At 41.0% G+C, this 25,112-nt stretch overlaps 1 protein-coding gene across 4 annotated transcripts in view; it reads right to left on the bottom strand.

The window, feature by feature from the left end:
* Positions 1–25,112, bottom strand: part of LOC113447625 (laminin subunit beta-1-like) — a 109,466-nt gene that overhangs the window by 70,381 nt on the left and 13,973 nt on the right. For all 4 annotated transcript variants that reach the window (XM_087923514.1, XM_087923515.1, XM_087923516.1 and 1 more), the window contains exons 3-9: positions 18,710–18,885; positions 18,148–18,271; positions 16,689–16,762; positions 7,179–7,367; positions 2,723–2,786; positions 1,183–1,385; positions 36–156 (exon numbers count right to left, since the gene is read on the bottom strand). In XM_087923514.1, the coding sequence (XP_087779640.1) occupies positions 36–156; positions 1,183–1,385; positions 2,723–2,786; positions 7,179–7,367; positions 16,689–16,762; positions 18,148–18,271; positions 18,710–18,885 (951 nt within the window). The remainder of the gene's footprint in view (positions 1–35; positions 157–1,182; positions 1,386–2,722; positions 2,787–7,178; positions 7,368–16,688; positions 16,763–18,147; positions 18,272–18,709; positions 18,886–25,112) is intronic.

Genomic DNA, 25,112 nt, shown 5'->3' with positions numbered 1-25,112 from the left:
CGTGTAACCACAAAAGCCTTGCTTTCAACTCACACCTTTGCAAGCATGTGGATTGTGGACCTCGGCTGGACTCCAGGGCAAGTCCTGATAGAAATTCTTGCAGAACTCACAGTTGAGGCCCTTGGTGTGGTGCTTGCAGACACACCGCCCGTGGATCTGGAGCAGAGGAGATGGATAAAATAGGTTTACCAGGCCTTGCACATCAATTCACGAGAGAGCAGCTCCCAGCATACAGTCCCCAAAGTGCTTTTTTTTCAAGAGGCAACTGGATTTTCTGATTTTTCTTTGAAGAAGGTTCGCTTCTCATCCAAGAAGCTCCTTCAGCTCTAACTGGATGGTGGAGAATGGAAGGATTTATACTCCTTGCAGACGGCTGGTCATTTGCATCCTTTTAGCGGGACATTAAGGTCACCTGGAGGTTTATCTGTGTCATCAGGGTCACCTGAGTAGTGCAAATGGGTATAGAGCCTTCTTGGACTGTGTTGTAGATTGGAGATAGATGATGTCGTATCATCTATCTATCTTCAATCTTCTTTGAAACATCTTCAAAGAAAAACCAGAAAGTCCAGTTGCCTCTTGAAAAAGCACCTTTGGGATAACCATGACCTGGATGACTGAGAATCTCCATAGACTCCCAACATAGAGATATTTTTTTAAAAGAGCATGAATTCCTACAGTAGGTGCAGAAAACTCCTGATACAAGCTGAGCTCACGTAAACTTTGTCAGAATATTCATGAACTGGCAGAGACATGGTTAACAAGATCAGCCAATGGAAATTAGAAACTGAGACTTAAAGAGAGAGTCTGGGCGTGGCTTATCTCTCTCTCTCTGCTCTGAGCTCTGAAGCTCCTGCTTGTGTTTGGATTGTAATTTTACCACGTGGGAAGAACTACAGCTACATACCGACATGTTAGCTCCTAATAAATCGTTTGAAGTTTTTGAAGCTTGGCTCGAGGCTCATGATTTAATTAGGGCAACTGCCGCAATCCTGACACCTACTTTGGTATTGTATATTTACTTGTATATTATATGCATATAAAGAAGTTAATGAATCCTGCTGAATCAGTTATCTGTGTGTGTTTCCTGGATTTGAATTTCTGCTGCAAATTCTAACACACTTCATGTGGTTACCAATTTCTCACCACCCTGATCTTCTCCTTGCCTCCCACTGAGCAACTTACCATGCCTTCAACTGGAGTAGCCGATCCTGTGAACGGCGCACACTCGGAGGCATGTCCATAACAGAAGCAGCTCCCTCGAAGCACCATCTCATATACCGCATAGTAGTATTTCTGCAGTACTTGATATCGTGAGTCTAACAAATTGTCTCCCAGAGTGTGCAGCTTTGTGAAGTTCACCCGCAAGTTGGTGACACGTAACAAATCTGGGTAAGAGAGTTGAATTGTTGAAGCAGCAGTTTAGCTTTTACAGACTCTTCAGCCTCCCCATTTTCTATTTTCTTGCTTTTCTTCCTCCTTCTTATAGTCACGGTTATCAGGCAGGAAGCACAATAATATAACTACTACCTTTTCCCAAATGTATCTCTTCCAAAGTGTTGAATAAAAATTCCCATCACATGCCCACAGGGTGAGATTGTCCAACAGATCTGGAGGATACCTTGAGCTGAGATGGGCAGCCTATAAATTTTATAAATAAATAAACTGAAAAACTGGCATATACAGCATTGTGCTACCACAAACTACAATAATCCCTGTTAAATGAACCTGAATGCCAATCCAGTTTGAGAGGGCTGTCTGCCTCCCACGTTGACCAGAGTGGACACAGGACAAGATGAGCTAATTCAATTTTATTATAAGGCTAGATTGGTAAAATATTGCACGTCTGAAAGTACAAATTTCCCACCGTCTCTCACCATGCCTGATTAGTTAGGATGGATCCAGGAGTGGGCTGCTACCAGTTCTCCATTTTTGCTTTCTCAAAGGCACGAGGAAAGCCTCCGGAGCCTGGGGAGGGTGAAAAATTGGGACTCCCAGAAGTTCCGGAAGGCTGAAAATGTGCCCAAACTGCCCCCACCACTGTGGTGCAGAAGGCCAACTACGCCACCCTATCATGGCCACGCCCACCCAGCAACCGGGCAGAGAACCAGTTGCTAAAACTTTTGAAACCCACCCCGGTTGGATCCTCTCTAAATCTCTTTCCCACCCAATACTCAGTTGTGGGCTTCTCCTTCTTTTATCTAATTGTTCCCTAGGCAGCATCCCTTTCCTCCCATCTACCAAGGTCATTCTCACATTCCACTACAGTGATCTTTCTTCTAATAATGATGCCCTTTCTTTATTAAAAAGTCCTCTATAACCTTAATACTTGTTCCCATATTTGCTTGTTCATGGTATGACTCTGTGTGGGTGGAGGTTTGTTCTCCGAGCTTGTGGATTGGTTTCCGAACATTTCGTTCAAACGAAATGTTCAGTAACGGCTAGGTAACACCTTCAGTGGAATTTAGGGCAATTCCGTTCTGTTCCCTAGATTCCGCTGAAGGTATTATCTAGCCTGGTAATGAAACATTTAGAAACCAACCCATAAGCTCAGAGAACAAACCACCACCTTTATCCCTCACTCGAGCTAAAGATTTTCACCACTATCGCAAGCATGATTCTATATCAATATCTAAAGCCTTGGCAACATTTTTAAAAATCTTTGGCAACATTTCTTTTCAATTCTCGGAAGCGATTTCTTCCTTACTTCCCGTTGAAGACTTACCTTGGATTTCCTGGCTGTAAGGGTCTTCTACTTTCACAGCTGGATCTAGTACCTTGAAAATGACCTGCGGAGAGAAGAGATACACCTAAGTTTTCCCTAACTTTCTAAGGGCAGACAGGTAGACTTCAATTTATGACCACAACTGAGGCTGGGATTTTAATCATAAATCATTGATCATAAGCCTAGTCAATTTTTATGACCGCTTTTACAATGGTTGGAAAGAAAGCCACCATGATTGGTAAGTGAACCAAATCTGGCATAGCCGATGGGTGTGTTTTCCTGTTTTCTGACGGCAAAAAAGTCAAAAATCAATCACATAAACATAGGACACTACAACTGGTCTTAAATGTAAGCACCTGAAATGAGACCATGTGCCCATGTGTGTGTGTGTGTGTGTGTGTGTATGTGTGCATGCGCAGTTGTTCAGGATAGGTCATAAGTAGCTTTTCTGAAGTTTGTTATAACCTCAAATGGTAATTTAGGCAACCAGTCATGAGCCACGAACAGTCTGTAAAGTCATTGAGTTCTTTTTACCAAGATCAATGTCCAAGGAAAAACAGTGAGGGCAAGGCTGCTATCTAAATTAGCCAATGACTGGGTCTAATAATAATTAATCACATTCACCCTTCAAAATAAGAAATCCAAAGTAGTGAATAAACTACATAAACACAGAGAAGACATCTTTTTAAAAGCTGTGTTACACAGAGACAAAACCCGGCATGTCATAATACTGTCGCTATGAAAGAGGTTCTCATATTTAGTGGTACCACAACGTACCGAATTTCAAAGAAGGCTGATTTTTCCCATCACCTTAATATTACAAATTCGGGAATCTGCCCTAGAACAGCAGACAACTGAGCTAAAGTTAAAACGAGCCCTTGAGAAATACAGAGGTTTTGAGATGGGTGGGAAAAAAATCTCCCATGTAAAGAATTAAGTTTGTGCTGAATAGCGTTTTTTGATATGAAAAGGCTAAAAGATTTGGTCCCAGCTACTTTACTTAGAACTGAAGGTATCAGGAGAAACTCCTTGATATTTCTCTGGCACACGGATAGGGAAACTATGAATGCTTAGAATGTTTTTTCTTATTTTAACTTGCACTTTCTTTTAACATTGTTGGTATGGTAGTTAAACAGGAAAAACCTGGAGCCCAATTCTGTTAGGGTCATAGCCATGTATCCAAAACCTATCACAGGTAATCTTTGACTTTTAACAGACTCCCCACAATAGCAATAGCACTTAACAATAGCACTATATCAGTAGTGGAATTCTACCGGTTCGGCCTGGTTCAAACGAACTGGTAGTAAAAAATGCTACCATTTGTGCTGTGGCTACCCCCTCACACTCTGCCTTCCTGGGCCTCAGGGAAGCTTTCTGGGAGCAAAAATGGCCTCCCAGGAGGCTTCCCTGAGGCCCAGGAGGGGAAAAAAAAAAAGAACTGGAGTGCGGGGAGTGTGGTGCTGCACACACACACACACACAAAAAGCCACGTCCACCCAGTCACATGGACATGCCCACCTAGCCACTCCCACAGAACCGGTAGTAAAAATATTTGCATCCCACCCCTGACTTATATACCGCTTCACAGCGCTTTATAGCCCTCTCTAAGCAGTTTCCAGAGTCATCCTATTGCCCCCAACAATCTGGCTCCTCATTTTACCCACCTCGGAAGGATGGCAGGCTGAGTCAACCTTGATGAGCCTGGTGGGATTCAAACTGCCAAATTGCAGGCAGCCAGCAGTCAGCAGAAAGTAGCCTGCAGTACAGCACTCTAACCACTGTGCCACTGAGGCTCTTATGACCAATTTACTTATGAGCTGATACACAAACTTATAGACAAGCTACTTATGACCTGATTTTGAAGTTATGACAGCCGTACACAAACACCTTCAATTGTATCCTCACATTTTGGATGCTTGGCAACCTTGACGGCAGTTTGCAGCATGCCGTGGTCATGTGATCACAATTTTTGATAGGTTTGGCTGGTTTCCAGCATTTACTTTTCATTCCATCAAAAACAGCCCATTCGGTAAAATAGATTAGTTTACCATTGCAATCTCTTAACGACCGTCACAAACATGTTGTAAAAATTAAGTGAGTCACATGCTGACTCACTTAATGATGCAATGTTCCAGGCTCATTTATAGTCATAATCCAAGGACCATTTTGCACCTGTCAGATCTGCCCTGGTCTTTCTACCCTGTTCTTCCTTAGGTAAGGAGCAAGAAAAATGCGACATTCTGGCTTAGCTGTAATCTATACAGGTAGTCCTTGACTTACCACAATTGAAACAAACAAAATGTTATTACAAAAGTTATGGTATTTATGTAGTTACTTACCAAGCACATCTAAATTATATTATAGTAACCAAAATATCTTTACAATTTGCAAGGCTTTTGAGTATCCCTAATGTTGTGGTCCGCCGGCAGCCTGCAGAGATAGCAGCAGAGTCGGACGGTGGAAAAGAACATGGGCCAGTCCAGGAATCTGGGGAGGACTTGGACCAGGGTTCTGCGTCCGATGCAGAGATGGGGCCAGGGCCATCTGGGAGTTATGTGCTGACTCCAGAGCTTCCAGAATCTGACAGCAGTGAGGCAGAGGAACAGGGGGAGCCTGTTATCAGTGCACGTGTGTGCAGAGCTGCCAGAAGGCAAGAACAATTAAGACAAGAGGGACAACTTGGCAGTAAGGCTTGGAGGTGATTGGCCCTCCTATAAGACATAAAGGAGGAGCAAAGGGACATGAACCTTTGCAGGAAGCAATTTTGTTTGTACTGGTCGGTTTGAAACCTGAAGCTCCATGTTGACTTTGTGCTCAGTTTGGTCTTGTACAACTAATTGGCAATTTAGTCTTGGCAGCATTTCAAGAAAGATAAAGGTGTGTGCTTATCAGACTTATCCCAAAGGACTTTGGCAGACTTCTGTGGGACTATTAACAAACTGTTTGAGACTCAATATGGGCTGTGAATGACTATAATTCACAACTGTTGAAATAAAACAAAAGTTTTTGGGACTAATGTGTATTTCTTAATGTCTCAGGAAGCCTTGGTCAGAACACCTAATGGTTGCAAATTGAAAGTCATAAAATTTAACACACCCTGAAACAGTTCATTTAGTGATCGTTCAAAGTTACAAAAGCACTGAAAAAGTGACTTTCACACTTAACCATTGCAGTATCCTGGTGATCACATGATCAAAATTCAGACACTTGGTGACTGACTCATACTTATGACGGTTGCAGTGTCCCAGGGTCGGGTGATAAAGCTTTGGTGAATCTCTGACCAGCAAAGTCAATGGGGAAGCCAGATTCACTTAACAACTGGGTTATTAACAATTTAATATAAACTGTGGCAAGAAAAGTTATAAAATGGGGCAAAACTCACTTAACAAATCCCTCACTTAGCAACAGAAAGTTTGGATTCAGTTGGGGTCATAAGTCAAGGGCTATGTGTGTAAGAACTTAACAAGGAGTTTCCACAAACCAGATGAAACTGACCAATTCCCTTCAGAGCAGTAGTGGTATTCTACCGGTTCAGCCTGGTTCGACTGAACCGGTAGTAAAAAAAAAAAAAAGAAAGCCTCCCACGATCAGCTGAGAGGAGATAAAAAAGCCTCTGAGGATCAGCTGAGAGGAGAAAGAAGAGAAAAGCGCAGGATTGGCTCTCCCACCTGCCCCTGCACTTTTCTCTTCTTTATCCTCTCAGCTGATTGGCGCTGCAGGCCTCAGCTGGTGTGTGGAAAGCTGCGTGTGCACATTAGGTAGTGGAACAGGTAAGATCCCACTGCTGTTTCAGAGATATATCCCAATTTAAGTTCGGTATTCCCAAGGCTACCGTTTGATAACATTTTAAGACTAGACCTCATCCAGTTTGCCCCAAGACATTCATCTCAAAAACCTCAGTTACTACTTTCCAAGGTCATTTCAACAATTGTGGATGTCTGCATTCACGCTCAAAACTTGAGATTTTATATTCCTTTCTATTGTTTAAAAATTAATTTGAATGTGACATTGATCTTTCTATTCGGTGAACACAGTCAACTGCACTACAGTGAACCAGGCCATTATTTTTTCTTCACTCTGTATTATCCATGCTGAGAGGCAGCCACCTTAAAAACCTTCACACTCCTTACCTAAATTAAATCTAGGATGTCCTGCCTGCAAATTAGGTTTGCTATCCGATTGCAGCCCTTTCTCAGAGCCGAGTATCTATTTGTATTCTAGTTCCATTAATCGTAGTTGAGAGAGACAAACTGAGCTATGAATGAGCTTGTGTTTCTGGAGCTGCATAGAAAACAGTGGGGGAATTTGGGGAAGGGATTTAAATCTGCTTGAGTAAATAAAGACTGACTGCTTATCTTCCCCAGGTTGTTCATATAATTACAGAGATACAATTCTCTGGTCTTCCAAGTGACATTGCCAATTGCATTTCATTCTACTTCCATAGAATAGCACTGACTTCACCATAGTTGGAGGGCTCAATCTCAGAGTATCTCTCATCGCACATTGCTTGATTGACATGTGTTGGGATCTGAGTAGGAACATCTGGGAAGAGCTTGGAGCAATTGAAGGCAAAGTAGCGATAAACTTTCCAGCTTTGCCCAAAATCTGATGAACGCTCAATGAGCATTGCTGCTGGACGGAAAGTCTGAAAGAGAAGGAAGGGAAGAATTAATGGAAGAATATTTGTCGCTACTCCAGCTAACTTCCCTGTACATCATTAAGAGATGATCTCTACATTAAAATGTCCAAAACAAACATGAATACCAAAGGAAGTCAGGTATTTGGGAACAAAAGAGATTGACTTTTCTAGATGCAAGTTTAATTCGCTTTTTTCCATCAGACCATCTGTATATTCATTTCATTCATTTCATTCATTTCATTCATTCATTCAATGTCTATATAATACAGTATATTTCCATGGTATTATGGAAAAGTTTCCATGACTTGCTTAAGAATATAATACATTTTTATTTTACTGGCACTTTTCTGATATATTTCCACCCATGGAATAACTACAAGACATGTCCCAGAGGGTTGAGTGTCAATTTAACTCATAACACCTTGTTGGATCAGATGCTACAGTGATTCAGCAAGTCCCAGTAAATAGAAGGGAAGGCTCTCTCATGTTTTACTGCTTCCCCCTCACCCTCCCAAATCAGGTTTCGACTGATGACTAGACCCATCGAGCCCTCTGATACAGGATATCTCCTCCCATAAGAGCAAACCCTGCTCCAGTTAACAGCGGTGTTCCCCAAGGCAACATTCTAGGACCTACACTCTTTATACTCTTATATAAATGACCTTTGCAATCACCTTATAAGTAACTGCGTCCTCTTCGCGGATGATGTAAAACTATTCAACACCACCGACAATGCTACTGTTCTTCAAAGTGACCTTGATTATGTATCTGAATGGTCAAACATTTGGCAACTCCAAATCTCGACCAACAAATGCTCTGTCCTACACATTGGTAAAAAAAATCAGTACACCAAATACAAGCTAGGCGGATATGACCTCATTGATGACCCCCACTCTGTCAAGGACCTCGGAGCACTCATATCTAATGATCTAAGTGCCAGAGCTCACTGTAACAGCATTGCCAAAAAGCCATTAAGAGTTGTAAATCTAATCTTACGAAGCTTCTCCTCTGGAAATATTGAATTGCTAACTAGGGCATACAAAACTTTTGCTAGACCAATACTCGAATACAGCTCATTTGTCTGGAATCTGCACTGTACATCGGACATTAATACAATTGAGCGAGTCCAGAAATATTTCACGAGAAGAGTACTACACTTCTCTGCTTGCAACCCTATATCACCAGGCTTGAAATCTGTGGCTTGGAAAATCTTGAACTGCGCCACCTACAATTGGACTTAAGCGTAGTACACAAAATTATCTGCTGCAATGTCCTACCAATCAATGACTACTTCAGTTTCAACCGCAACAATACAAGAGCACACAACAGATACAAACTCAATGTAAACCTTTCCAGATTTGATTGCAAAAAGTATGACTTCAGCAACAAAATGGTTGTTACATCCTCAAACCCCCACTCCTTTAACCTCAAACTATCCACTATTGACCTCATCCCATTCCTAAGAGGTCTGTAAGGGACATGCATAAGTGCACCATAGTGCCTCCCATCCCTGTCCTATTGTCCCCATTTATTCGTACCTATTTCCTATATTCTTACTCACCTTTATACTTATACCTATTATCTTGTAAGCGATCGACAAATCAAATAAATAAATTTTATAAAATAAATAGTCCCAGATCTGCTTGAGGAAGCAACACCCCCAATTGCTGAACCTAACAGGTCCCACAATGAATTGTTAGGATAGTTTCAATCACTGGTCTCATTACAAAGCACTGCTGAGATCAGTGGCAGGAAAAGGGCAAAGTTGTGTCGACATCATTTGCGCTACTCGTGGACTAGAGCAGGGCTAGATGCGTCACGTGCTGGCTACGCCCACACCCAGTTTAGTGAAAGGGGGGAAAGTCCTGATATGTCACGTGACACAGCCAGGATGACAGGAATTTGACACCCTTGGATTAGAGGATCCCATAGTAAGTTGGTTCTTCAGATGTGCACTACAGGTAGCTTATTCTGAGGCCGAGAGTCTCTGGAATGCAAATCCCAGCAACCCAAGATCAGCATGGCAAGTGACTTGAAATTATAGAGCTGTGGTCCAAGAAATCTGAGAAGAATCAAGTTGATTCTAGATATAAATAACATTAATAGATTGTTAGTGTTTGGGGATAAACCCCCGAGCAGAGTGCACAGCAGCAGTCAAGCCAGGCAGTCAAATGAGAGTGAGGCTGGGCCCAAGAGTATACACACACTTGAGACAAAAACACTGTTTGTGGTTTTAAAATAGGTATTTAATTCACACAGAGATTAAGAAGAGTCATTCAGTCCATATGTCAGTATCCAGTATATCCATCCAGTTACCTAGTCTTTTAAACAGTAAATACAATGTCTTTATCTGCTTGTAAATATTCTTCTTCTGATACCTCTCTCTCATAGACAATGCTGAGTATGAAACAGCTCACCAAGCAAACAGTCCTTGTGTTCAGTAGAGAGAAGTATCTTGCACAGTAGACATCTCATACATGAGTAAACAGTAGTAGGCAGGCAGACAGCAGATAGACCAGAGACCAGTAACACCAGGAACCAGGAACAGGAACTCGAAACCAGGATCAGAAACCAGGTGCATCCAGAAGCCGGGTCTATTCGTTTCCCTTCCTACCTATATTACTGCCTGCAACCGCACCCACAATGACATTGCAGTTTCTTGTGCTTAAAGCTACAATACACTTAAACCTAGGTTTACATATTTATTCAACCCAAACCTGGTTGGTGTATCCATATACCCAACATTCTCCCCTTTTGGGTGATATAAATATGTAATGCCTTTACATTCTAAACCCATATTTTTCACAACTCTCTAGATGCTTAATAGCACCTTGGGCTTTAGTAAAATGATCAGCTACATTGTCCTCCGACATGCAGTATTCCAGCTGTATCAATGTATTCTGTACAGACTGTCTTACATTAAGATACCTCAAATCTGTATGTTTACTTCTCGTTTTAACTGCAATATTAGTGGCCATTTGAATTGCTGCCTGATTATCTTCATGTACAACTATAGGGTAATTTACAGTTATACCCATATCCTTCAACATTTGTTTGTACATAATTAACTCAGTACACAATAAAGATAAACAGGAGAATTCTGCCTCCATAGTAGACAAACTTATATGCTGTTGCCTTATTGACTTCCAGCCTATTAATGTCTTACCCAGCATTATGGCTGTTCCTGAAGTCGACTTTCTTGTATCTCTTTCTGATGCAAAACTAGCATCTGCATAAGCACTCAATATGAGATCACCTTCTGGTTCTAAATACAATGCATGGTGTAATGTTCCTTTAAGATACCTTAGGATTCTTTTCAATGCATTCCAGTGACATTGAAGCGGATCGTTATTGTGCCGTGCCAGCTGATTAATACTAAAAGCAATATCTGGCCTTGACCAATTGCTAATATATGATAAGCTACCAATCAAAGATTGATATAGTGCCTTATCACATTTTGGACTTTGTGTATCCATTTTGCAAATATCCTGACTCATTGGAGTCTTTGCAGGCTTACAAAGTTCCATCTTATAATCTATTAGCAATTTAGATATCTTATCTTCCTGAGATATCTTAAAACCTTTCTGTGTTCTCAGTATATTCAATCCTAGATATCTCTTTATCTCCCCTAATTGCTTGATTTTTATTTTCTTGGCTAATGATGTTATTATTTCATTTGCTTCATCATTAGTTTTAGTCATCAGAGCAATATCATCAGTAAACAACAATAATAATGATATCTTCCCATTCTTTTCTCTCTTAAATAGACATGGGTCGGCTAAACCAGCTTTAAACCCTATATTGTTCAGTTCCTTTACAATATACTGGTTCCATTCATAGCCCGATTGTTTAAGACCATAAAGGCTCTTCTTTAATAACCAACAATCATTATTATTGTCTCCTTTAACTCCATTAGGCCTTTTCATATAAACAGTATGTCTTAGTGGAGCATGCAAGTAAGCAGTTTCCACATCAAGATGGTTAACTATATATTGCTTGCTTGCTGCCCACACTAATGCTGCCCTTAAAGTTGCTGCTTTAAGACTAGGTGCAAATACTTCATCATAGTCTTTTGCACTTTGTCTAAAGCCTTGGGCTACTAGCCTTGCCTTATGGATTGTGTTTCCATCCTTATCTATTTTTATTTTAAAAATCCATTTGCAGCCAATGGGTTTTTCATTACTAGGTAATCTCACGTTTTCATACACTTGCATATCCTTCAGAGACTTCAATTCTTTATTAATTGCTGCATACCACTTTTCTTTCTCTTTAGAAGGATATCTTCTTATCTCATCCACAGTACTTGGGATTCTATTTTCCTGGCACACTGTATTAGCCTGGTATCTTTCAGGCGGTCTAGAAATACGTGTAGTCCTTCTGGGTATTACTGGGCTTGGTTGAGTTACTACCTGTTCCTCATCTTCAGCTATTTCTTCCTCTAGGGGCTCTAATTCTTCCTGTACTTCTTGCTTTACATTATTTTTAAAGTTACAGGGATACTTAATGGGATTTCTGTATGATTCAATAACCACCTCGTTATTGTTATCCTGCTCTAACTTATCCCATCCTACGTGCTCTAGAAATTGGGCATTAGCACTACATAATACCTTAGATGTGCCTTTCTCCCAAAATCTATATGCCCTATGGTTAGCTTGGTAACCAACGAAGAATAATTGTTTAGCTCTATGTTGCCCTTTACGCCTGAGTTGTGTAGGGATATGCACCCATGCTGGTGCACCAAATGTGTGCAGGTAACTCAGATCAGGCTTCCTGCCATGCCACATGGTGAATGGTATTTCACCAGTGGTTGAGTTAACCACGTTATTTAATAAATTATTAGCACACATTGTGGCCTCCCCCCACAAAGAATCAGGTAACCCAGAATCAGTTAGCATAGTACAGGTCATTGCCTGCAGAGTTTGGCCTCACCTTTCAACAAATGCATTGTGTTGTGGTCTGTATGGTGCAGATGTCTTATGAGCTATTCCAGCTGCCTTTAACCTACTCTGGAATTTGCTGTTAACAAATTCCGTACCATTATCTGTCACCAGGGTTATCAGTTGCCGTTTAGTCTTCCTTTCAGCAAACTTTAACCAGTTGAAGAAATGTTGATATGTTTCAGTTTTGCTTTTCATTAGGTAGCAAAACCCATATCTAGAGTAATGGTCCATAATGCTCAGTATATATCGAGCACCCCCCATACTGGGTTTCTTTGGACCTATAATGTCTGCAAATACTACTTCTAAAGGTTCTTTAGTTTTGAAACCATTTAGTCTATTTGCAGGCATTATTTTACTCTTATCTTCACAACAGACATTACAACGCAAATACTTATCACAGGGCTTTAACCTTATTCCTTCAGATAACTCTACTGTACGTTTTAGCATTTTAAAATTCACATGCCCCAAACGTCTATGCAATAAATGGATACAATCATCATGAGGCTTGATATTATTAAATACAGTCTGTGCCTCCCCTTTCTTACTATCATGTAAGACATATAATGTTCCATTTAAAGCTGCAGTTACCTTTTTGCCGTCTCTTTCCAGTATGCACTTATTATTCTTAAATGTAACCACATATCCTAGTTTATCTAATACTCTTACAGAAAGTAAGTTCATCTTTAACTGTGGTACATATAACATTTTTATATTCTGTTTTAAACATGGACAATAAGCAATACCTTCACCCTTGGCCTTGAGGTGCCAGCCATTGGCGAGTGATATACATTGTGAGCTTGTAGACATTTTTACAAACTTTGTCTTATCTCTCGTGATGCAGTGGGATGCACCACTGTCCACCACCCATATATCACTCTTCACAACACAGTTGTTAAACGTGGCTAGTTCAAAGGATTTCTTTGGCTTCTTTACATTCTGGCTTTTTCCTTTTCTGCAGAATCTTGCCAAATGTCCTCTGCCTCCACAATTAAAACACTTTTTAATTGTGTATGCCGTCGAAGATAAATTCTCTTCCTCCGGGTGCTTTACTTTACACAGCTGGTTTCTTTCAGGCTTTGAAGATAATTTCTCTTCCTTAGGCTTATTCTTATCTTCCCTCAGCTGGTCACGTTCACTCCTTCTTTTGGCTTCTTCTAATAGCCTGCTGGTAATCTCAGTTACTGATAAACTGTCTTTTGGCAACACCTCTAATGCAGTCACAAAATCATCATAGCTTCGATCCAAAGAAGACAATATGATGTATACTTGTTGCAACTCATTAAATATAAGCTCTTTTTCTTGCAATTCTTGAAAAATGCTTTTCATACAGTTTAAATGAGTTAACATGTCTCCATTTATCTCAAGATGTGTTCTAAACAGCTTCCGTGTAAGATTGATATGAGCTCCTACACTGTCTCGAACATAAATCCTTTTGAGATTCTCCCAGCAGTTTGCAGCATTTTCTACTCCACGGATATGAATCAGTTGCTGGTCTGAGAGAGTCAGTCCTATGATGTATAATGCCTGCTCATTTTTTCTTTCATAGTCATGTATCCTTTTTGCATCCTCTTCTACAGTAGGATCTAGATTAGATACATCTGGTGGGTTTGTAATTGTGTCCCACAAACCTTCTCTTCGTAGCAGTAAACTACATTTCATTGACCATGAAACATAGTTTGTTCCATCTAGTCTGGATATCATGGACAGACTTGGCAAATTTACTTGTGCCATTGCTCTTGTGAAAAATAACTATTTAACAAACAGTTTGTATTTACAGTAATGTGCAACTCACACCAGCTCTCACTGCTATATCCTGGTTAATTAGACTGTGCACTCTGCTGGGCCCATAACCAATGTTAGTGTTTGGGGATAAACCCCCGAGCAGAGTGCACAGCAGCAGTCAAGCCAGGCAGCCAAATGAGAGTGAGGCTGGGCCCAAGAGTATACACACACTTGAGACAAAAACACTGTTTGTGGTTTTAAAATAGGTATTTAATTCACACAGAGATTAAGAAGAGTCATTCAGTCCATATGTCAGTATCCAGTATATCCATCCAGTTACCTAGTCTTTTAAACAGTAAATACAATGTCTTTATCTGCTTGTAAATATTCTTCTTCTGATACCTCTCTCTCATAGACAATGCTGAGTATGAAACAGCTCACCAAGCAAACAGTCCTTGTGTTCAGTAGAGAGAAGTATCTTGCACAGTAGACATCTCATACATGAGTAAACAGTAGTAGGCAGGCAGACAGCAGATAGACCAGAGACCAGTAACACCAGGAACCAGGAACAGGAACTCGAAACCAGGATCAGAAACCAGGTGCATCCAGAAGCCGGGTCTATTACGTTTCCCTTCCTACCTATATTACTGCCTGCAACCGCACCCACAATGACATTGCAGTTTCTTGTGCTTAAAGCTACAATACACTTAAACCTAGGTTTACATATTTATTCAACCCAAACCTGGTTGGTGTATCCATATACCCAACATAGATCCTTCAAAAGAGGTAATCAAAAGCACCTTATTTCGTTGTTCTCAGGTTTCTGAGTACAATGACAATAAATTTATCTATCTATCTATTTATTTATCTAAAAGGAAACATAAAAGCCACCTAGAGCCACCTTGTAAAGGAGGTGGGCGGCATAGAAATTTAATAAATAAAAGACCAAAAAAGACCAAAACACAAACTCATCAGCAATCAATACCCAGATAAGTAGAAAACAATACCAAGATTAATACAAGATCAACAATCAAGAAGCAAACAAAATACCCCAATCCAGGAATTACCAAATGAGACAAACAATCAAACCATAAACCACAGCTTAATCAAGGAACCATCAAGAACACTCTCACTAATATTCATAGGGCAAGCCTTTTGTATAGAGAGAGAGTAAACCCCACACCTTCTAGCACTGATGGATAATGAAATGTCTAACAAGAAAACAATCAAACTCAGAGACCACCAAGGACCGCACAAAACAAATGTGTGTGGGGGGGAATCGCCCTAGTTTTTGTGGGTTAAACTTATTGGGGAAAACTTTATTCAACTGAGGAAGGAAGTAGTGAGGACATGGATGCAGAGTAGGTGTTAGGAATAACATAGGTTACCTAACGTAGTTTGGGTAAAATAATATATATAAACTATGATTGTAAGTTTAAGTGTGTGTCACTTTAAAACTGCAAAGCATGTAATTTTGGGTGTGGTGTGAAACCACCATAAGAGGGAGCAAGAGAACCTGATTGATTGCTGACGATTGACTGGTTTGATGGATTGATGGTTTATTAACTGCGTGTTTCCCCTACTGCTGAGTTGCTGAAGGAAGAGAGGAGTTTTTGACTTCTTCATATCTCTACTGCAAGGAGATATATTACTGGACTGATATTTGTAAGTTTACTGACCTCTCTTTCTCAACACTGGAATTTGCAACTGAATAATCCCTGAACGGACTGAACTAGTGAATGATATATGGACTGTTTGACTATGCTATAATTCTTACTGGAATAAACTATTTAATTAGCACTGTGTATCTGTTTTACTGAGTGTAAGCTACAAAAACGTTTATCTCACATATTTTGCCTGCCTGCCTGCCTGACTGCCGTGCAGATTCTGCTAGGGTGTATCCCTAACACTGGTTATGGGCCCAGCTGCACAGTCAGACTAACCAGGATATAACAGGCTTATATAAAGTGAGAGTTAGTGTAGTTACACAATACTGTAAACAGATAGCTGTGTTTTATTAATTATAGTTTAATATCCAGAGAAAGATGGCACAAGTCAATTTACCAAGTTTGTCTCTAATATCCAAACTGGATGGAACAAACTATGTTTCATGGTCTATGAAATGCAGCCTACTTCTACGCAGAGAAGGTTTGTGGAGTATAATTCAAAACCCACCAGAGGTAGAGGTAGGCAAAGTTGCTTTGTGGTGCACTTCATGATACACTCAGCCTTCATTAAAAACAGAAATTCCTGCCGTGCTGGGTAGCATTTAAGTGCCAGCTTAAAGGTTAAATATATTATTGTATTAACATGTATGAGTTTCAAAAATGCAAATAGCCACCGGGAATGGATGTGTGGAATAATAATCAAGCGCGCAGCAGGCAGTGAGAAGTCTTTAAACTTTTCCCTGCTCATTGGGGTTTTTATGAAAATCACTTCTCTAAAAAGAGAGGAAATCCTCCATTGGCACAAACTTAAATTGGCCCAGAAACCGAAGTATTTGCAGAAAAGCACATTCATCTTCCCACTAAGTTTTTTAAAAGAAACATCAAAAAATATAGCTATGCCATACTTTTGTCGGGTACTTTTTCTATCTCCTAGGTAGGCAAAACATCCAATATCCTCTCTATTGCATCTGATGATTCATAGATCCTCAGTACAGTACCTTGAATTTCATTATTAGGTGAGTAAAGTGCAATTCAGCTTCCAGGTCTAATCGAATGCTGACCTGCTCTACACCTGGAGATGGACAAAAGACAAAAATTAGACCTTTCCCAAGAACTCTGCTCAAGTGGTCTTGATATCTTGTAACGCACAAGAAAACAGGGACTTGCTATCTAGCACCACCAACCCTTTTTATAACTCCCCTCCATTCATTAGTCTTCATGAACTGAAGGGCGAGTGGGTCCAGTAGGAAGTCTAACTTGTCACGGCAGCTTCCCACATGACTGAGCACCTCCATCATTCAAGATTCCAAACTGTGCTTGGAGATTCCAAAAATCAAGTTTTCTTCAGCAAACAGGCATCTTCTGACCCAAAGAGGACAAGAAGGCCACAAAAAAAGAGAGCTGAATTTAGATAACACGTCTCCATTTCTTTTAGTCATGTATGGAGATAAAAATCTTCCGTAAAGCTTTGAGATAGCTCTCCCCATACAGCACATTCTGAGAGACAAAGTGTCTGAGATGCAAAGGTTGTTGCCACCAAGCGTTATTCTCAATTCTTACTTTTATGTTTTGATTTAATGTCTCAGGCTATTATCAGATTTTCTCCTGAAGGTCTTTGAAAAAGAGTCTCATAAAGCCGCAGGTAACATTATTTTTCCTTCTGCTCTGCTCTAGATTCTGCAATCTTCTCCATAAGGCTTCAAACTTGCAAAAACCTTGTTCAATGAGAGACCACAGGAATCAACATTCTGGAGAATGTCCAGCCATGTGGTTATTAAGAGTTGAAACCCTTTACTGACACATTTTCAATGTGTGTTAAATTTATATTCTGCCTTTCCTCAAAGCAGTTCTTTGAAGATCCCCATTCATTTTATTCTCACGGCTTAAATCTTGTAACACAGGTTGGGTGAAAAGAGAGAGAACAATTGGCTCAAAATGTTCTCAGTGCTAAATTGGACTTGACCTGGTCCTAATTCAACTTCTTAACCATGGCATCACATTGACTCCTAAAAGTATAGTTCCCTGTAGTTCCAGTTTAGCCAGTGGTGATTGATACTGGTAATTGCAATTCCGCAGAATTTGGAACAGAGACTCCATTTGGTGTAGAGGTTTAGGCCTCAGGCTAGAAACTTGGAAACTATGAGTTCTAGTTTCACCTTATCTTGGACCAGGCATTCTATCTTGCACAATATCTCTATTTCAGTTCATGAAAAATACAATATGACTATCAGATCTGGACTTCAAAAGTCTGAGAGACCACTAGGTGGCAGCAAATATACTGTTGCCGATATAGAGGTCAGCTGTGGTCCGCCAAGATCTGACAACACTAATGATGAAAAATATCTTGTTGAAGGCCAACAAGATCTGGAGATATGTAATTGTGGGGAGTTGCTGGACATCTGGAACCAAGGAAGATGAAACATTAGTTTCCATAATTTCCAAATTTCTAATTCTTACCATTCTCAGACTGCCACCAGGTCTGTTCACCATTCTGTCCAGTAAGGTAGATGACATTCTCAATGTGGTGGCTCTCACGGAAAGAGGCTGAACGTGAGTCACAAATGAAGCATTTCTCAGAGTCCTGTCAAAAGAATCATTCCGGTTTAAATATACAAAAGCACCGCACCTATCTTCAGTGAGTGGCGCGGTGGCCTAGAGGTGGTGCTCTCGCCTCACAATTAGGAGGCTGTGAGTTTGATCCTCGTTAGAGGCAGATATTTCTCTCTTTGGGCACACTGAGAATATATCTGCTTAATATAACACCGCATTAGTGAGAGGAAAGGCATCCGGCCAGTAAATACTCAGCTCTATTCAATTGCCCAGACTCCACCCCACAAGGGATTATGGGGTTGTTAAAAGAGGAGGAGGATTGCACCTATCTTCAATGACCTTCATGGGGTGTGTTTCCGGTATCTCTAGTCCAGGGGTCTCCAAACTTGGTAACTTTAAGACTTGTGGACTTCAATTCCCAGAAATTCCCCCAGCCAGCATGAGCTCACAAATTCTCAACCAGTGTTACCTGAAGATGGCTGACAATGCAATACTCCTGAGGCTCTTCCAGGCCACACGTTGATGTCGCGCTCAGGTTTTGGGCCCTCCCAATGAGCAGGTTTCCTGTGGCTGGGTAACAGCTTCCTTCCAAACAACCATGGTATAAGTCAGGCTCTTCTGTGCCTTGAACATCAGCTATCTGGCCTGGTCAAAGAAACAAGAGAAAAACCCCAATCAGTCCATTTGAAGAACTGATGAAATACCTTGGCATTGGGGGGAAAATATGATCCCTATGTCCCCTCCCCACAAAGAAATCTATTCATGATTAATAATAGTGTCAACTAAGTAAACGACCCCAACCTGGTACATCCAAGCCAAAAAAGTCTCAAAAGGCAGAGATGAAAACAAGGCAACTATTGTTCTAGAAGGAAGATATAAAGGCTAAGTTTGCATGTCACGGAAAGTTGTTTGCAAGGATTTTAATACGTTGCTAAGACAGATAATCCTCGACGTACGACCACGATTGAGTGCCAAAATTTTATTGCTAAGTAAGACAGTTGTTAAGGGAGCTTTGCCCCCTGTGACGACCTTCCTTGCCACAGTTGTTAAGTGAATCACTGCAGTGGTTAAATCAGTAACCTGCTTGTTAAGTGAATCTGGCTTCCCCCATTGACGTTGCTCTTCAGAAGGTTGCAAAAGGTGATCGCGTGGTCCCAGGACACGGCAATGGTCATAAATATGTTGCCAAGCGTCTGAAATTTGATCACGTGGCCACGGGGATGCTGCAATGGTTGTATGTCTAAAAAATGGTCATGAGTCACTTTTTTCGGAGCCCTTTGTAACTTCGAACGGTCACTAAACGAATGGTTTAACCTCGGACTGGCCCCACCCCCATCTATTCTCCGCCTCCCGAGTCCCAGCTGATTGGCTGGGTCTTCTTTTGTTGCACTGCACAGGAGAACGGAGCTGGAAAGCAGGATAGTGGGGTGGGGAGGGAATGGAGATTTTGCAGTATCCTTCCCCCTGGAGTAGGGAGGGAATGGGGATTTTACAGTACAGCCACCAAGCCACACCTACCAAGCCATGCCACGCCCAAACAAGCCATGCCCACAGAACTCGTAGTAAAAATTTTTGAATCCCACTACTGACCATATTTGATTGCTCCTGCTTAGCTCTTTCTGCCAGAGGCCAACCTTCTTATTTTCCCCAAAAGTCAACAAACAGAAACCAAGAATAAACCATGACTTCTTATTCTGACATATGAAGGGTTCCCATATCCCAACTGGTCCATCCCAGTAATTATAACCAAAATTTAAGCTTCCGGATTTCTTTAGCTATTGGTTAGACTGCATCCAATGCCTTTTAGTTCTGGAGGGAATAGAATGAAAAATAAATTCTTATTTTGTATTCCCTTCCCGAAGGAGAAGCTAATAACTGTGATTTTTCTCTCCAAACGCACTAATGATCTACTATGCACATACTGAAGATTAAAATAATAAACAAACCCACATCTGGGAATTCTAACTCTCTCAGCCACTCGTCTGCAAATGCTTGCTTCTGGCAGGGGAGGAGGTCAGGCTACAGGGAGAACCCAAAACCTTACTCATTTTCTGTGGATCCTTTCCCCAGGTTGTGGTGTGTTTTTGCAGTGAATTTTAATCACGCGTCTTGAAATTTAATGTCCATCATGGAATTGCATAATTAGAATCCTAAGAAGAACCAACTGGGAGTTAAGCAGGAGGCAGAATTCCTCATTGAGGACCACATGATCTCTTTATCACCAAGGTGTTTTTCAAAAGGCAGCTAGACTTTTTCTTGGGTTTTTTTTTTCTTGAAGACATTTCACTTCTCATCCAAGAAGTTTCTTTGGTTCTGACTCATCACCTTTCCCAGTTGCCCAGTTTGGTGCCAACAATTGTGCCATCCATCTTGCCTACGATTAAAAAGTATAGGCAGTCCTCAACCCTACAACCATTCATTTAGCGACTGCTCAAAGTTACAACACTGAAAGAAAAAGTAACTTATGACCGGTGCTCGCGCTTATGACAACTGCAGCATCCTTACCATCACATAATCAAAATCCATGCAACCGGCATTTACAATGGCTGCAGCATCCTAGGGTGGTGTGATCACCATTTGTGACTTTCCCAACCAGCTTCTGAGAAGCAAAGTCAGTGAGGGAAGCTGGATTCATTTAATCACATAAAGCACTTAACAACTGCAGTGATTCACTTAATGACTATTGCAAAAAAGGTCATAAAACTGGCCACAACTCACTTAACAATCACCTAGCTTAGCGATGGAAATTCTGCTCTCGGTTGCGGTCATAATCAAGGATTACCCACAATAAAAAAATTTGTAATTGCTATTGTTACCTGTATTGTTATTTTGTTTACTTTATCTAGTTGTGTGGCATTTTATGTCTACATTTTAGTTTTATTCATTACAGGTTTATATATATTTATTATATTTATATTTATTGAAGTGTTTCCTGGCCTAAAGTTTACAACAAAGATTTTGATTGGATTAATCCCACCACCACTATATCTTGGCAGTGTCTCTTTTCTGCCATGTCCTACTGACATTGTTTTCGTCTCACCCTCAACCCATGTGAGACAGGGGTGTGGTTCAGTGGTGGGATTCAATTTTTTTTTACTACCAGTTCTGTGGGTGTGGCTTGGTAGGCATGGCTTGGTGGCTATTCCTGGGGGAAGATTACTGTAAAATCCCATTCTCTCCCCACCCCACTAACCTGCTTTCCAGCTCCATTCTCCTGTGCAGGGCAACAAAAGAAGACCCAGCCAATCAGCTGGGACTCAGGAGGCAGAGAATAGATGGGGGTGGGGCCAGTCAGAGGCGGTATTTGCGGGTTCTCCGAACTACTCAAAATTTCTGTTACCGGTTCTCCAAAATGGGTCAGAACCTGCTGAATACCACCTCTGGTGTGTTGTTGTTGTTTTGTTCTTAGCCACAGGGTATTAAAAAATCTGCTACACTCAACCATACATTACATTACATATAAATCAAAGTGACTGGTAGAGGGGAAAATCAGAATGTAAACATCATCTTGAAATATCTATTTATTTGGATGAATTTAAATCTCCAGGATCAGAAGAATTTCATCCCAGGATACTGAACAACAAGAACTGGTAAAAGGGACAATTTGTCTCTACTTCAAGAATCAGGAAAAAAGAAATAAGGGAGAAAAGGGGAACCCATGGAACTGTAGATCAGACAACCTCGGAAAATTCTAGAGCAAATCCTAAATGGATCTTGAAGCACTCTTGAGAACAATGTGGTAATTACTAAAAATCAGCATAGACTTCTCAGGAAACTTTGCCCCACTGAAGTTATCTGTTTTTTTAAACCAGGTAGTTCCAATTTATAAAATATGGGAAAGCTGCATGCATATGTTATCTTGATTTCAGCAAAGGATTTTGTAAAGCACTTTCGGCTTGATTAGCAAGCTAATTAAAGAATGAACTGAATGCCCTGAAAATCAGGTAGACAGAGACCTTATTTGAACATCTTATTTGAGGAGTGCTCATTAGCACTTTATCAACAGTGAAGTAGTGATGGAGTGCCCAAAGATTCCCATATTTTTAAAATATGTTTTATTAATGAATTGAATGAGGACAGGTAGGGAATGATTATTAAATTTTAGATAATACAAAATTAGATGGGCTAGCTAACACTCTGGAAGCCAGAATAAAATTCAAAAATGATCTTGATACGTTAGAGAAAATTGCTGAAAATATAATGAAATGCAGCAGAGACCAATGCAAAGTTCCTCATTGACATGATAGAAATCACAGGCCCAGATATAAAATGGTGGCTATTTAGCTTGGTAAGAACACTTGATAAACAATAGAATTGGAGTAGTTGATTGCAAACAGAATATGAGTAACGTGGCTGTGAAGAAGGGAAATTTGAGGCTTCATTGGTAGAAATATCATTTCGGTAGGAAGCAATCATTTTGCTTTATTTTGAATTGTGCTACATCCAGTTTTAGGCACTACACTTTGAGATAGATTCAGGGAGGATGACCCAAAGTTGTAGTTCCGTTTATCTCCAAGATGCTCATATGTCAGGATCAATGCAAACTAATAAGATACTTCTGAAATACAGAGCCATCTCTCTGCAATGATAAACTCTCATTTTAAGATCCTCTAATAATCCTTTAATTCAGAATGAAGTCAGGGTGACTGGACGAAGCTAAGCATTTACTGGCCAGATGCCCTTCCTGACACCATGCGGAGTTTACAACAGATATTTTTTCTTTGTGCGCTAGGAGAGAAATATCTGCCACTCCCTAGGATTGAACTCACAACCTTTCAAGTGGGAGGCAAGCATCTTCAGCAATAGACCACCATGCCGCTCAACTGTCTATCTGCAACAATGAAAAGATGAACGTTGTTCTCGAAACATAAAAAATAAACTTTGGTGTAGACTCTACTTTACACCTCTTTAGAACCAAGAAAAAAAAATCGTTTTCTCCTTTTATGACTCTGCAGCTTACTAAGAGGACCTGAAAAAGGGACTGTCACGTGTTCAAGACTGAGTCTAACAGGCATGAAGGATGTCCGCCTTGGCAGAGGAGGCCTAACCCTGCCTCGGATCCTGTCAGTTGGGAGGAGGAAGCTCAAGTGGACCAGTGCCATAACATTTAGCACAGGGAGGGTTTGATTATTTATAATTCCACCCATTTCTGATTCTGGCAGAGAGACTAGGGAGGTTTCCCCTATTATTTACTATTGCAACGGTGGGAATGAATAAATTCTGAGCCATGTTGTGACTGCTGCTTGAATTTTCACATGGGAATTTAGTGGGTCACAGAAGTGTTGGAGTGTTGCCCATACACATGGGCCTCGTTCCACCAGCTATTTAGAGCTTAGTGCTCCATCTCCAACTCGGCCTCACAACTCAACCTGTTCTTTGCCTTCTGCTTTTTTTTTAAAAAAAAATTATTAATAGCTAACCTCCCACCTCCAAATCTTTGCCAATCATTAACTCACACAATGTGTCTGCCCAGCCACATTGGAATGCACAAGCCTCGTGCATTCCAAAGGGCCACACCTGGGCATTCAGGAGAGTTAATTTCTAAGAAAGTAGGAGGTCAAAATGCTTGGAAGCCACACCTGTTAAGAAATGTCTTTCCATGGGTCTCAAATAGGGGCAAAGTTTCTTTTGCCTCCGGCTGTTGGAAGTTAAAAGCTTCCTAGAGAAGTGAAATATTTTGGGATACACTAAAAAGGCAGAATATTTCCCCTAAAAGAGAAGTAGAAACTCAGAGAGGCAGAAACTCAACCCTCCTCCTCAACCTTTGTTAATGGGCCATTAAGGCCTGGGCCAGTCTATTCTACATAACAAAGATCTACCTCCTTCAGGCAGAGCCATTTAGTTGCCCTTCTTTCAGGGGTGGGATTCAACCGGTGTTATAACTGATTTGGTGAGTGTGCCAAACACGCACTGCGCGTGCAGGTGCAGCATTTGAAGCAAATCATCAGCTGTGCCACCCGCACAGTTGACAAGCACTGCGTGTGCGTACGCAACGTTTGACCATCCTCTCCTTTCCTGCTTTTTCAACCTAAACTGTGCCGCACAAAGCAGCTGAGGTTGAAAAAGTAGGAAAAGGACGGCCCAACAGAAGGAGAGAAGACCCGTGAGAGAGAACCAGTTCTCTGATCTTCAGAGCTACCACTTTGGCAGAACCAGGCAGAACTGGAAGAATCCCCACCCCTGCCTTCATGGCACCACCCAGCAAGTTTCAAGCAAACTTAGCACCCAGGCAACCTACAACGCTAGCTAAGACCTCTGACAGCAACCAATCAGGATACACTTCCTGTGCCCCAGGAAGTTCAAAGCCCAGAGAGGGCAGAGACTCTCAGCATCTCTTCCCTTTTTGCCCAGGATATCCAAGCCATGGGGTCCTGTCTACCAGTAAACCATCTGTCCAAGCAGGCACCATGTTTCCAAGGTCTTTCTTCCCAATTGGAACTGAACCCAGAAGGATATTTCTTCCAACACGGCCAAGCCTTTTCTTGAGACAGATGGAGAGAAGCTTCACCGAAGGGAAAGTGTAATATAATGTTAAGGGTTTTTGCTAGGATCAGGAACACCCCAATTAAATCTGCACTCAGTCGTGGAAGTCTGTTAGGGTCCTTTACAGGAGTTACTATTTCTCCATTCAACCTACTTCACTGAATTCTTGTTGTGTGAATGTCTATGGAGATTCTCAATCATCCAAATCATGGATGTCCCCAAGCTGCTTTTTCAAAAGGCAATTGGATTTGCTTTGCTTTTTCCTGAAGATGTTTCACTCCTCATCCAAGAAGCATCCTCAGTGCTGGCTGAATGCAGGGAGAATGGAAGGATTTATATTCCTTGCAGTCATCTGGTTCTTTGCACTTCGAAAGTGGGTCATTAGCTTT

This window comes from Pseudonaja textilis, chromosome 2, assembly GCF_049901715.1.
Source record: "Pseudonaja textilis isolate UNSWEBS1 chromosome 2, rPseTex1.2, whole genome shotgun sequence".
Taxonomy (NCBI): Eukaryota; Metazoa; Chordata; class Lepidosauria; order Squamata; family Elapidae; genus Pseudonaja; species Pseudonaja textilis.
This window is presented reverse-complemented; position numbering and strand designations above follow the sequence as displayed.